The following is a 13534-nucleotide window of genomic DNA, read 5'->3' as shown; positions in this document are numbered from 1 at the left end:
AGGAGAAGAAGTGCAGCAGCCACTGTAGCTCCTACGTGGGTATTTGTATATTCTTATTGGGGGGGGGGGGGGTGCATGCATTCGATTTCTACAGGGACCATGAATTCGTGCAATTATACCTTTTTGGTTTTCCTACGGGAATAAAGCCGAAAGCCGCCGGCGTTACTGTCGCTTTGCAGCACGAGGAGAACAAAAAGCCACAGTCAGTTTCCCTTTATCTGTCTCTGGAGCCAAATGTGGGGGAGGGGGCAGCGCTCCGCCCCGCCCCTCCCCTCCCCTCCCCGGATCCAGCAGCACCTGGCGCTGTGTGTGTGCGCGCGCGTGGCCAGTCTCGCGCGCTGCCTGGAATGTGACAGCTGGAGGAGGCTCGCGCTGCCCGTCCCAGAGCCCTCGGGGAGAGTCGCGTCCGCCCGTCTTATCTGTCCGTCCGTCCTCCCGCCGCGCGCGCAAAGGAAGGAGAGAGAGCGCGAGCAAAAGAGCGCGCGAGGACAATGACCGCCGCCGCCGCCTTCCAGCTGGATTTCCTGCCGCCCGAGATGAGGGTGGACGGCCGCCTGCTGCTCCCGGACAGGGTGTAAGTACGGGGGGGGGGGCAGCGCTGGGTACCAAAACGGCGCCGTTCGTGTTGCGTCTTTAGTGCTAAAAAAAACCTCCCGGTTAAATCCCGTAAAGAAGGTTTTGGAAATATCCCGAGACGGCTCAAACCCCTGCAATTAGTTGGATGCTTTTCCTAACAGGAAGTGGGTCCGTAATAATAATGAAGACCTGAGTGCAAGTGGGAGCAGATGGAAGCACCTTCATGCCCACTGCAGTCAGCTCCACAACTTCCCTGTGCTTAGTTAGCTTTCCAGGGGTGGGGGTGGGATGGACAAGGGCATTTTTGCTTGTGTGCTAGTCAGCTAGCCTGTAACCACAATGTTTACTGGATTTCAGAAATGTATGATCTATGGTGATTGAAGATCCAGCTTCAAAAATATTAATTTGCCTTAATATTTAGTTACCACATTGAGCCTGCAAATAGGTGGGATACAAATGCAAGAAATAAATGCCAGATTCCTAGAATCGCTTTCATTAAAATATATCAAATTTTCCATTACCCCCATATGAAATTGATTTTTATGGCACCATTCAAGAAATGACTCCCGGATCCTTGTTGCCTTTTCTTTTTTTTTCATGGGAGACCGCTGATGTATTTGACTGTTTTCCTTTCTGCTATTCTTGTCAGCACTAGAAATGTACTTGTGGTGATCTGGCACATGCTTCCCTCCAAGCTGGACGTATATCTGACAACCTTATGCGCTTAGGAACATTTAAACATAAATTGATGACAGTTCGATTTGTGATTTTTTTTTTTTTTTTTTTTAAGGCTATTGGAGTCAGGATTCCACTTGCTCACATGGGAGGCAAACAGTTTCTCCCTGGAAGATCTGACTTTGTGACCCTGGGTCAATCTTCTGTTTCTTGAACCAGTTTGAATTTTGCTTCTTAGGCGTCCTAGCAAGCAATACATTATGAGGCTCATTTTCAAAGCACTTAGCCTCCCAAAGTTCCATAGAAACCTATGGAACTTAGCCTCCCAAAGTGCTTTGAAAATATGCCTCTTTGTGTTTTAGTAGAGAGATGAACAGTCCTCAGTGTATGTTCCCCAGTCATAGGTCAGTTCCTTTTTACACACACGCGCGTATCTATCTATCTATCTATCTATCTATCTATCTATCTATCTATCTATCTATCTGCATTTCTCCTGCATCGCTTTGCATCTTCACAGTTAAAATAACACGCTTCTATTTGCACAAATTATCGGAACCTACAATTCAAAGCTTTAGGTCCCACATCCCTCCCATATTCCTATCTGTATTAACTTTTGTGTGATTTAAACATACTAGAGACAGGCAGATTTCGCAGGATTTCCCTGCGGCAGATCGCTGGTGGTTTCATGTTTTTACTGTTTTTCTTTATAAATTTTTATCTAAGCAAGCCATCTGGGATGCATTTTATCTTTTCACAGAACAAAGGAATGTGATTGCTGTGTTAGCATGCTTAGATGCATGGTTTCCCAGTGAAAATGTGGGATGAAGATACAATTATCACTTACAGCATAAACCTATTAGCAGCTATTCAGTTTATTTAATGTCTTTCCTGATTTCCTAAATCTTTCATGGTCCTGCTCTTTGGCACGAGGTCAGCCTGATGTGACAATGATGCAGTACATTTTTTTTGGAAAGGTCCTGAGGGAGCTTAGATTGGGGGTTTTGGTTATGACGACATTTATTTATAGGGATTTATTGACTGCCTTTATGAAGAGATTCACCCAGGGCGGTATACAGCAGGTACAGATTTTAACATAAAATTTACAATTTTGTTAACAGCATAACAATAGTAAAATGACCAAGAATAAACATAAATACAATAAATGAGGTAAACTTGAAAACAGTAAATTGAAACCTAATAATAGAACTGCCGTGAAATAGTATTTAAAAAAAATGTACACATTTAACAGCACTGGAATTCAAATATCATTTTTTTTTTTTTGTAATATTTTATGTATTCACACTTTTGTGATTAGGTTCAGAATCTGTTCTCTAAGCTCTGGCTTTTGCCACAGAATATAACAGTCTGTTTCTAGGCAGAGAATCTGCAAGAGTAACACATTTCAGGGAGACCGAACAGGAGAAGCAACTGTGATAAGCAAGTTGTCACAGCCTAATCTGAGACATTACATTTTGCTGATGGGCCAAATAGCTTTTGAGATTTATGACTGCCACTTTTGATCCATCTGTCATCCAGTGAGATTCCATCTCGGATGAACCTGCCTGCGCGATCTCACCTGTTCCTGAAATAAACTATAAAAGCCAAGTGAATGCATGCAAATTGGGCCCTTAATTCGGTGGATGCTGAGAGAATAGTACACTCTGTCTTGTATATTTCTGTGCATTTTCCCGTTGGAGTTCGGTTTATTTGGCATGTGGGCACATGAGATGTTTGCTGACGGGCATAAAATTTGAGAGTGAGCGATGGGTCTTTCATCTGCTTTGCACTTAACATTCTTTCTGCTCACGTAACCTGGTGGGGGGGTGGGGGTGGAGATGATTTTTTTTTTCTTTTTCTTAAGTAGCCACAGTGATGGTAAATTGGGCCATGAAATAGAGCCTCTTGGGTATAACGACAGCCAAGCATGCTGGATTAGGCAGCCTAAGTGCGGCAATGTAAACTTGTCGACATAGTATAATTGTCCAAGTCTTTCAAATAAAGTTTGTGAAAGATACTGCATCTCTGCTCTCCAGGACTTCCCTGGTGGGCTGCCTTCTCTGAAACACTTCTGTTAATGTACTTGGCATGTTCCCTGCTAAATATGTGCTGCCCCCCCCCCCCCCCCCACACCAAGTTATCTAAATATCTCCTGGGGATTCAGAGTCAACTTCAGTTCATCGCTAGGGTTGTTCTCCAAAGAACTCTACATTTGTCTTTCTCAAAAGCAGAAGAAAACAGATTTCTTCCACTTTCTATGTGTTTTGAGCCAATGTCTTGTTCTGAGCAGCTCTTCAACCCTAAAGCTTTTTAACCTAAGAAGGCTTCATGCCCTTTAAGGTGAAGGAGATTAAAGCTGTACCAGCTACATCCTGAGCTGGGTGTTTTTTTCTTAGCGCTTTTAATTCCCTTGCAAGCTAGGGGACTTCGGCTCACCAGGGCAGACTCTGACTTCACCTGTTGAAGATGCAGGCCTTTCATCACGTCAAGAAAGGTGTCATTCCAAGATCCTTCTTTCTGGAACTTTCACAGGCTTTTTTATGCTTAGTCTGTTATGCTTAAGCCTCTTAGTACACATGCCTGGCATGGTACACTGTAGTGTGGTCAGTTTCCACTTGTTAGCTTAGTGCATGGAATCTGTTACAGGAGACCTTTTCTCCTGCTCAGTCCCACTGCTAACGGTCCATAATTCCTTCTCATAGAGGCCATTGCACACAGAGCTGTCCTGGAGTTTTGTACTGGGAGATCCATAATGTGGATACTTCCAACACTATGAACAGAGAAGGCGTGCAAGTGCTTTTACCTCGCCCAGGGGCAAAATTCCCCTCGTGTCTCTTATAATCTTGGGCTAGTAATGCCAAGAGCTACACTTGCCCCCGCCCTTAGTAGCTTTGGATATTGCTGTGTTTTGCAGTGTGCATGACGCCATCTGAAACTATATAATGCTTGACTGCAGGGTGGGCTACCTGCCAGCTAGGCTTTTCTAGATAACACTAATGAGTAGGCGTGAGAGAGAAAAGCTGGACCAGCGTGTCTGCCCTGCTTTATTGTATATCCGCGCAGGACTTTTTCCGGTTGTACTTCAGAAAAATACCCAAATACCCACTGCATACGTCAACTAGTCCATTTCAGTAATGGGATGTTGTGTAGCCTGTGACGTTGGCACAAAGTGATTTTGGTTCTGTACCGTTTCAAAAAAGACAGGTAGCCCTTTGAGTTACAGCACTTCTAACAGTACTAGGTGTAATTTTGGAGGTGTGCTTACTCCATACATCTGTTGTCTCGGTCTTGACCTGTCTGCCTCCATGTGTTTGGAAGGATGAGAGCCTTTGATGGTGTACCACTTCCAGTTGGGCGCCTTTGCCCCCTCCCGATCTATTTGAAATTTTTTTTTTTGTTTTGGTTAGTGCAGGGGGAAGTGGGGAACTACCGGTTTGCGTTTTTATATAACTTTTTTTTTTTTTTTTACATGCCAGCTTGCATTTTTAAGGTGCAGGTGGGAGCGGGGAGATGACAGCTCAGGCCTGAACGACAGGTCTGAGAGCTCGCTAAATTTGTCACGTTAAATGATTCGTTAGAATCGTCGGTATGGTTAGTGCATAGCGAATTGTCCACATTTCAATGGTAGTTTCTGGTTTGCATTCCGTTTTCGTTATCTGCTAGTGGCTTCAGAAAAAGGCCTATAATGCATGCAACGGCCGCAAATTTTGTCCTTAGAGGGTCATTAAAGGGTCGTTCGAGTTTTGTGCATCTAGGCTTGAGTTACAGCACTTCTAACAGTACTAGGTGTAATTTTGGAGGTGTGCTTACTTCATACATCTGTTGTCTCGGTCTTGACCTGTCTGCCTCCATGTGTTTGGAAGGATGAGAGCCTTTGATGACGCACCACTTCCAGTTGGCAAAATCTCTTTAGACTCTCGTGGACATGTTGTGATGTTGAAGGGGGGGGGGCAATATACCTCGCTCAAGCCACAGTGGGGGAAAAAAATTAACAGAACATGTAGTCAGTAAATGGAGGACACACACACACAGTGGGACTGGAATGATCCTCAAAAAAAGCAAACGCGGCCGGATATGGGGTTTTTAACGTTGAGCTGTTGCTGCTATGAGTAGTTTGCTTTCAGCATGTAGATTTTGAATTTCCTTTTGTCCAAATAAAATATTATCCATTTGCCTTGGACTCCGTAATTCTGAATATAGATTCAGAGAATTTGACCTCAGAATCCCAAAACTTGCATGCACCATCGGTCAGGTGCTCACACGGTTTTCAACTTTACTACTACTACTGGTCATCATTTCTATAGCGCTACAAGACGTTCGCAGCGCTGTACACTTGAACATGAAGAGACAGCCCCCGCTCGACAAAGCTTACAATCTAATTAGGACAGACAAACAGGAAAAATAAGGGATAAAGGAATCACTAAAGTGGGAATGATAAAACATGGGTACTGAACAAGTGAGTAAGGGTTAGGAGTTAAAAGCAGCATCAAAAGGGTGGGCTTTTGGCCTAGATTTGAAGACAGCCAGAGATGGAGCTTGACGGACCGGCTCAGGAAATCTATTCCAGGCATATGGTACAGCAAGATAAAAGGAACAGAGTCTGGAGTTAGCGGTGGAGGAGAAGGGTGCAGATAAGAGAGATTTACCTAATGAACGGAGTTCCCGAGGAGCACTTCGGTACCTAACACAATACCGAGGTGCTCAAATAATTTAACTTTACGTATGCAGTGTGCTATCAGACCTAATTCGCATTAGTGTCCCGCTTTTTGCGGGTATTTTGATCCAGTTTTTCTTGTGGAGCTAGGAAGAACAGCCCATCCCGTGTTGGAAGACCAGCAGAGAGTTTTAATTGATTTGTCATCTAGTAAGTAGCAACTGTCAAACCAGCAAAACTGAATATTTTGTCAGGGCTGACCTCTTAATAAGGTCATGGAAAACTTTCAGTTTATTTGCTGTGTGAACCTAGAAACGGTGATGTTGCTCAAAGGCGTTAGTAGACCTATACCACTGAAAATACATCTTTGCAGGGATGAGCCTAGCGTTCTGCTCTGCTCTTTCTTCGCATGCAGAGCAGGATACTTGCTTTCTGAGGCATGGCCTCTGTGGCCTCGCTGCTAGCTGCCTCCATGACTGGGAATGAACGCAGCTGTCGCGCTTTTCAGACCCTATGGATCCTTCCTTTCGTGGTGTCCCTGATAGCCTACACCTGTCAAAAACGGGTTCCAGAGAGAACTTTGCTGACTGACTGAGATGGATTTCACAACAGCTTGACAAATCGCATTAACATCTGAGCTGTTATTTGGCCTGCTGTTCTGGGTGTCTGTGGACTTCCTGACTGCTCATACCAAAACCAGAAAGTGTGCATGTCCAAAGAAATGTTAGATCTCTGGAGATAATGCTACATTTAGATATATCGCTCTGTCTGAAAAAGTATATTGAAGTCAGTATAGAATGTAATTAAAATCAGAATTGAAACTTGTATGCATATATCAGTATATATATATGTGTGTATATATATATGTAATATATATATATATATATATATATATATTGTGGAATACAATTTTAAATGAGTTTAAAATCTAACGAGGTAATATAAAAAATTGTTTTATTTGTTTTTCTGCCTGCAAAACACATCATTTTTATATGGACAGCTTGCTATCTGCCCAAAATTTATTTTGCCACATTTAGGAGGGGCTGGGGGTGTTCTAGGGGGTGTGGTCTATATTTATATGGACATGGCAATATTTTTAGCTGTTATCAAGATAAATTTATCCATATAAGTGGACTGCATAAATAGCAGCCTTAAGTTTATGGTTGATTTTATACCTGTATGTAGTTTTGACCTCTAGTGTGTATATAACAAATAGAAAAATGTGACTTCTGTTTCTTTAGCTCAGGTGTTCTCAACCCATTAGCGTAATTTCCAAATATTTGAGAAATTTTTCCCTAGTTTTCTCTCTCACCTTACTGGACTAAAGTAATTCCAATGGCAATTCTTGACAAGAGGCCATGCACCTGGATCGTTTTGGAACCCTGCAGTTAAGGGGCCCAGTCCAGGTGCTGGCATTGCTATTGCATGATGATGGGAACTCCACTCCGGTGGGGGGACATAATCTCTTGCCAACCCAGGAAGTGGAAAGCTAAATCATGGCAGTATGTGGCTGGGCCACTAGGCCAGTTCCAAGCCAAGAATCTTCTAGACTGGAGGTTAAAGCATACATAAGAATAGCCACACTGCGTCGGACCAATGGGTTCATCTAGCCCAGTGTCCTGCTTCCAACAGTGGCCAATCCAGGTCACAAGTACCTGGCAGAAACCCAGATAAGTAGCAACATTCCATGTAGAACCCTAAAGAATAGCAAGATTCTGGAATCCTAAAGAGTAACAAGATTCCATGCAGAATCTCAAAAAGTAGCAACATTGTATCTACAGAAACCCAAACAGTAGCAACATTCCATGCTAGCAAGCCTAGGGCAAGCAGTGGCTTTCCCCAAGTCTATCTCCAGAGCAGACTGTGGACTTTTCTTCTAGGGTCTTCTCCGAATCTTTGAAAACATGGGTTTAAAAATCTGCTTGGTTGTGTGACCTTTTTATTAAACTCTCCCCTCAAATTTCAGGGACCCCCAAGTTCACCTCCACCATTCTTCCTTGGACTGCTTCCCTTCGGTTCCAAGCTGGTTCCCACTAGCTTTCTTTACCTCCCTTCCCCTTTTGGTCTCCACCAGTCTCCGTATCCCTGTACACAACCAAGTCTGTCTGTCTTTCTTGCTCCCCAGTATCTCTCCACTACCCATAGCCAACCCTCCCCCCCCCCCCCCCCCACTCCAGCCATGTTGCATCTCTCTCCCCCTCTCTGTGAGTCCTACCATTTACTATCTCTCCTGAAATATTGATGCTGCTCTGCTCTTTCCAGGCCCTGTAGGCCTGGTGGTGGTCCAGGTCATAGTAACATAGTAGATGATGGCAGAACAAGACCTGCACGGTCCATCCAGTCTGCCCAACAAGACAACTCATGTGTGCTACTTTTGTGTATACCCTACTTTGATTTGTATCTGTGCTCTTCAGGGCATAGACCGTATAAGTCTGCCCAGCACTATCCCCACCTCCCAACCACCAGCCCCGCCTCCCACCACCGGCTCTGGCACAGACTGTATAAGTCTGCCCAGCGCTATCCCCGCCTCCCAACCACCAGCCCCGCCTCCCACCACTGGCTCTGGCACAAACCGTGTAAGTCTGCCCAGCGCTATCCCCTCCTCCCAGCCACCAGCCCCGCCTCCCACCACTGGCTCTGGCACAAACCGTGTAAGTCTGCCCAGCACTATCCCCGCCTCCCAGCCACCAGCCCCGCCTCCCACCACCGGCTCTGGCACAGACCGTATAAGTCTGCCCAGCACTATCCCCGCCTCCCAACCACCAGCCCCACCTCCCACCACCGGCTCTGGCACAGACTGTATAAGTCTGCCCAGCACTATCCCCACCTCCCAACCACCAGCCCCGCCTCCCACCACCGGCTCTGGCACAGACTGTATAAGTCTGCCCAGCGCTATCCCCGCCTCCCAACCACCAGCCCCGCCTCCCACCACTGGCTCTGGCACAAACCGTGTAAGTCTGCCCAGCGCTATCCCCTCCTCCCAGCCACCAGCCCCGCCTCCCACCACCGGCTCTGGCACAAACCGTGTAAGTCTGCCCAGCACTATCCCCGCCTCCCAGCCACCAGCCCCGCCTCCCACCACCGGCTCTGGCACAAACCGTGTAAGTCTGCCCAGCGCTATCCCTGCCTCCCAACCACCAGCCCCGCCTCCTACCACTGGCTCTGGCACAAACCGTGTAAGTCTGCCCAGCGCTATCCCCTCCTCCCAGCCACCAGCCCCGCCTCCCACCACTGGCTCTGGCACAAACCGTGTAAGTCTGCCCAGCACTATCCCCGCCTCCCAGCCACCAGCCCCGCCTCCCACCACCGGCTCTGGCACAAACCGTGTAAGTCTGCCCAGCGCTATCCCCGCCTCCCAACCACCAGCCCCGCCTCCCACCACTGGCTCTGGCACAAACCATATGTCTGCCCAGCACTATCCCCGCCTCCCAACCACCAGCATGGTCATCATGCTTTTGATTTTCACAGCTGCCTCTGATCTCTTACCTACTACCACCACTGCGGGATCCAAACCCATATTGCTTCTGGTTTGCACATCCACCTCTGATCCCATCCTCATGGCCACTACTTTTCACCCTGCACAGTCACCTCTAATCCCACCCCAGAGCTGCTGCTGCTGCTGCTTCTTTCACTCCACCCCCCAAGGGGGGGGGGGGGGCTACTGATGCTATAACTCCTAGCTCCACAGCCACTGCTGATCTTTCCATTACAGCAGCTTCTGTATCCCGCTTGTATAAATTATAGCAGCATGAAGAGCCCTTTTGCTTTTCTGTGTCCAGACCCCTGTAATGATCTCATGGACCCCCAGGGGTCTGTGGACCACAGATCGAGAGCTCTCTGATTGTTTTTTTTTTTTTGCATTCATCAGATCTTGTGACCAGGTTACATGACCTCCAATGATTTAGAACCCCTGTTGCATATCTTGAACAACTGATGCTGATTAGATTGTAAGCTCTTTGAGCAGGGACTGTCTTTCTTCTATGTTTGTGCTGCGCTGCGTATGCCTTGTAGTGCTATAGAAGTGATAAATAGTAGGTTAGTAGTCTCTTGTAATCAGAGGTGATATTGTGATGTCATAATGCCTCAGGCCACCAATAAGAGCCAACCTCATCAGTGATGTCACAATGGCTTGATTGTTCTATACTTGGCTCACTTTTATTACATAGCTCTTTGAGCAGGGACTGTCTTTCTTCTATGCTTGTGCAGCGCTGCGTATGCCTTGTAGCGCTATAGAAATGCTAAATAGTAGTAGTAGTAGTAGAATTTTGATGCAATGGTTATGTAAGGTAAGGGTTTTTATGGGTTTCTAGGTCTTCCTAGATGTTTGGCCATGGTAGTGATGGGGTTGGGGGTATTGCAGTGATTCACATCATACTTGGGCGGCAGGTATAGGTGGTTGAGCTGAGGGAATGAATGGTCTTTCTCCTCTTTGGCCTTTCTGAACCACTTTAAGAAGTCAAGTTCTGTTGCCCTATTTGTTTAATCTCCACATGATACTATTATGTGGGTTATGCGGGTGGCGGGCTTTCAGTTTTACATCTGCATGGACTGTGTCTAGTTTCTGGCCCCTCCTTTCCTAAAAATATGTTTGATACAGCTAAGTTGGTTACAGGAGAGCGAGACTGTGTTACATGAATGATTCAGCTGATGGAATTCAAACATAGTAACATAGTAGATGACTGCAGAAAAAGACCTGCATGGTCCATCCAGTCTGCCCAAGACAAACTCATATGTGTATACCTTACCTTGAATTTGTACCTGTCCTTTTCAGGGCACAGACCATATAAGTCTGCCCAGCAGTATTTCCCGCCTCCCAACCACCAGTCCCTCTCCCATCAGCGGCTCTGGTACAGACCGTATAAGTCTGCCCTCCCCTATCCTCGCCTCCCAACCACCACCCCCTCTTCCCCCCACCTGCTCCGCCACCCAATTTCAGCTAAGCTTCTGAGGATCCATTCCTTCTGCACAGGATTCCTCTGTGCATATCCCACGCATGTTTGAACTCCGATACCGTTTTCATCTCCACCACCTCCCGTGGGAGGGCATTCCAAGCGTCCACCACCCTCCCTGTGAAACTGAGGGGTCCTTTTTACCAAGCCGCATAAGCATCTACACGCGCCCGACGTGTGCCAAAATGGAGTTACCGCCCGACTACCGCGTGCCTTTTGCGGTAATTTCATTTTTGATGCGCGTCCGAAAATTTTTTTTATTTTCGAACGCGCGCCAAGGTCACCGCTTGAGTCTTTATTTATATATTTATTTAGGCATTTATATCTCGCACTTCCCCGCACATGGGCAGGCTGGGTCAATGGCTGGCAGTAAGGTCTCAGACCCAAAATGGACGAGCAGCAATTTTCATTTACCCGCACGACCATTTTCGGCAAAAATGTAAAAAAAAAAAAAAGTCCTTTTTCACAGACGTGCTAAAAAAAATGTTATCGTCGTGCATCCAAAACCTGCACCTACACTACCGCAAGCCATTTTTCAGCGTGCCTTTGTAAAAGGAACCCTGAATGCTTTAAAAACTGAAATGCTCAAAAAAGATATAGTGGAATTAGAAAAGGTTAAAAGAAGAGTGACCAAAATGATAAAGGGGATGGAACTCCTCTCACATGAGGAAAGGCTAAAGAGGATGGGCTCTTCAGCTTGGAAAAGAGATGGATGAGGGGGAGATATGATTGAGGTCTACAAAATCCCGAGTGGTGAGAACGAGTAGAAGTGAATCGATTTTTTTTTCACTCTTTCACAAAGTACAAATGTAAGAAATGTAGAAATATATGGCATTTTCATATACCATAGTGGCTAATATAGAACAGGCCCCTAGCTAAGTGGTCTCTAAAGGAAAGCATTTTACTTAGCTGTTTGAATCATTGCACAAAGGAATCTGTAATAAACATGAGAAGGGGGGGGGGGGGGTTAAGAAGCAGGGTTCTCAGGTTATCTGGGAACTATTTTTAACAACGAAGACCAGGGGACACTCGATAAAGTTACATGGAAATACGTTTAAAACAAATAGGAGGAAATATTTTTTTTTTCACTCAATGAATAGTTAAATTCTGGAACACACTGCCGGAGGATGTAGTAACAGCGGTTTGTGTATCTGGGTTTAAAAAAGATTTGGACAAGTTCCTGGAGGAAAGGTCCATAGTCGGTTGTTGAGATGAACATGGGGGAAACCACTGCTTGCCCCAGGATTGGTAGCATTGGAAGTTCTTGGAGGAAAAGCTCATAGTCTGTTATTGAGATGGACATGGGGGAAACCACTGCTTGCCCTAGGATTGGTAGCATGGAATGTTGCTACTGTTTGGGTTTCTGCCAGGTACTTGTGACCTGGTTTGTCCACTCTTGGAAGCAGGATACTGGGCTAAATGGACTATTGGTCTGGCCCAGTATGGCTACTATTACGTTCTTACTTATTTTATTACACTTGATATACGGCCAATCGCCATACGGCAGCTAGGCGGTTAACAGCAAAAAGCTCAGAGGAGCAGAGAGAGAGAATAAAAACTAAAAACAGCGAAAGGCTAGGGAGAAAAGAGACAAAAGTAAATAATGTTGGGGGAAGAGAAAACCGGTTATGGAGTAAAGTTAATATGGAAAAGCTTGGATAGAGCCGGGATTTCAGAAGTTTTTTTTTTTTTTGAAGGTGGGTTAGCAGGGTTCCATTTTGACGTGGTGGGTGAGCGTATTCCAAAATTTAGGGCCTGTGTAAGCAAAGGCAGAGGCACAAGTGCTGTGAAGACCGATGGTGATGGAAGATGGAGAAGGGACTGTTGGGAGGAACAGAGAGAGCGGGAGGGAGAATAAGGAATGAGGAGTTTGGAGATATAATCCAGAGATGACGGTAGTGGACACAACGTGCGATGTAGCCCCAAAAGAATTTTGAATTCTAGGTGTCTACATAGACTCATAACGGCAGGTGAAGGACCATGTGGGAAGGGTAGTAAATGGTTGTTTTTTTGCTTCCGCAATTGATCTGCCAATTATTTATCAGAACTGAATTTAAATGTGGTGACACAGGTACTGATTCTCTCGTACTTGGTTTATTGCGGTTATGGGATAGTAAGGTTACTGCAGAGAGACGTGCAAAGTATACAGTTAATAATGATCCTGGCAGCAGTGTTCTTTATTATTATTATTATTATTAGAAAAAAATTTTTTTTTTTTTTTTTTGGTTAAATTTGTACCCCGCGCTTTTCCCACTCATGGCAGGCTCAATGCGACTTACATGGGGCAATGGAGGGTTAAGTGACTTGCCAAGAGTCACAAGGAGCTGCCTGTGCCGGGAATCAAACTCAGTTCCTCAGTTCCCCAGGACCAAAGTCCACCACCCTAACCACTAGGCCACTCCTCCACTGTTGCTACTATTTGAGATTCTTCATGGAATGTTGCTATTCCACTAGCAACATTCCATGTAGAAGTCAGCCCTTGCAGATCACCAATGTGGCCACGCAGGCTTCTGCTTCTGTGAATCTGATGTCCTCAGACTCACAGAAACAGAAGCCTGCGCAGCCTTCTACATGGAATGTTGCTAGTGGAATAGCAACATTCCATGTAGAATTTCCAATAGCAGCAACATTCCATGTAGAATCTCCAATAGTAGCAACATTCCATGTAGAATCTCCAATAGTA

The 13534-nt window shown here is 45.7% G+C and overlaps 1 protein-coding gene across 7 annotated transcripts in view; it reads left to right on the top strand.

The window, feature by feature from the left end:
• Window positions 1-348: 348 nt before the first annotated feature.
• CELF2 (CUGBP Elav-like family member 2) overlaps window positions 349-13534 on the top strand; it is a 485873-nt gene continuing 472687 nt past the window's right edge. For all 7 annotated transcript variants that reach the window (XM_030217226.1, XM_030217224.1, XM_030217223.1 and 4 more), the window contains exon 1: window positions 349-574. In XM_030217226.1, coding sequence (XP_030073086.1) covers window positions 492-574 — 83 coding nt within the window. In that variant the 5' untranslated portion in view covers window positions 349-491. The remainder of the gene's footprint in view (window positions 575-13534) is intronic.

The sequence above is a fragment of the Microcaecilia unicolor genome, chromosome 10 (genome assembly GCF_901765095.1).
Source record: "Microcaecilia unicolor chromosome 10, aMicUni1.1, whole genome shotgun sequence".
NCBI classification, from domain to species: Eukaryota; Metazoa; Chordata; class Amphibia; order Gymnophiona; family Siphonopidae; genus Microcaecilia; species Microcaecilia unicolor.
Note: the sequence above shows the minus strand (reverse complement) of the source record. Positions and strands in the feature narration are given on the sequence as shown.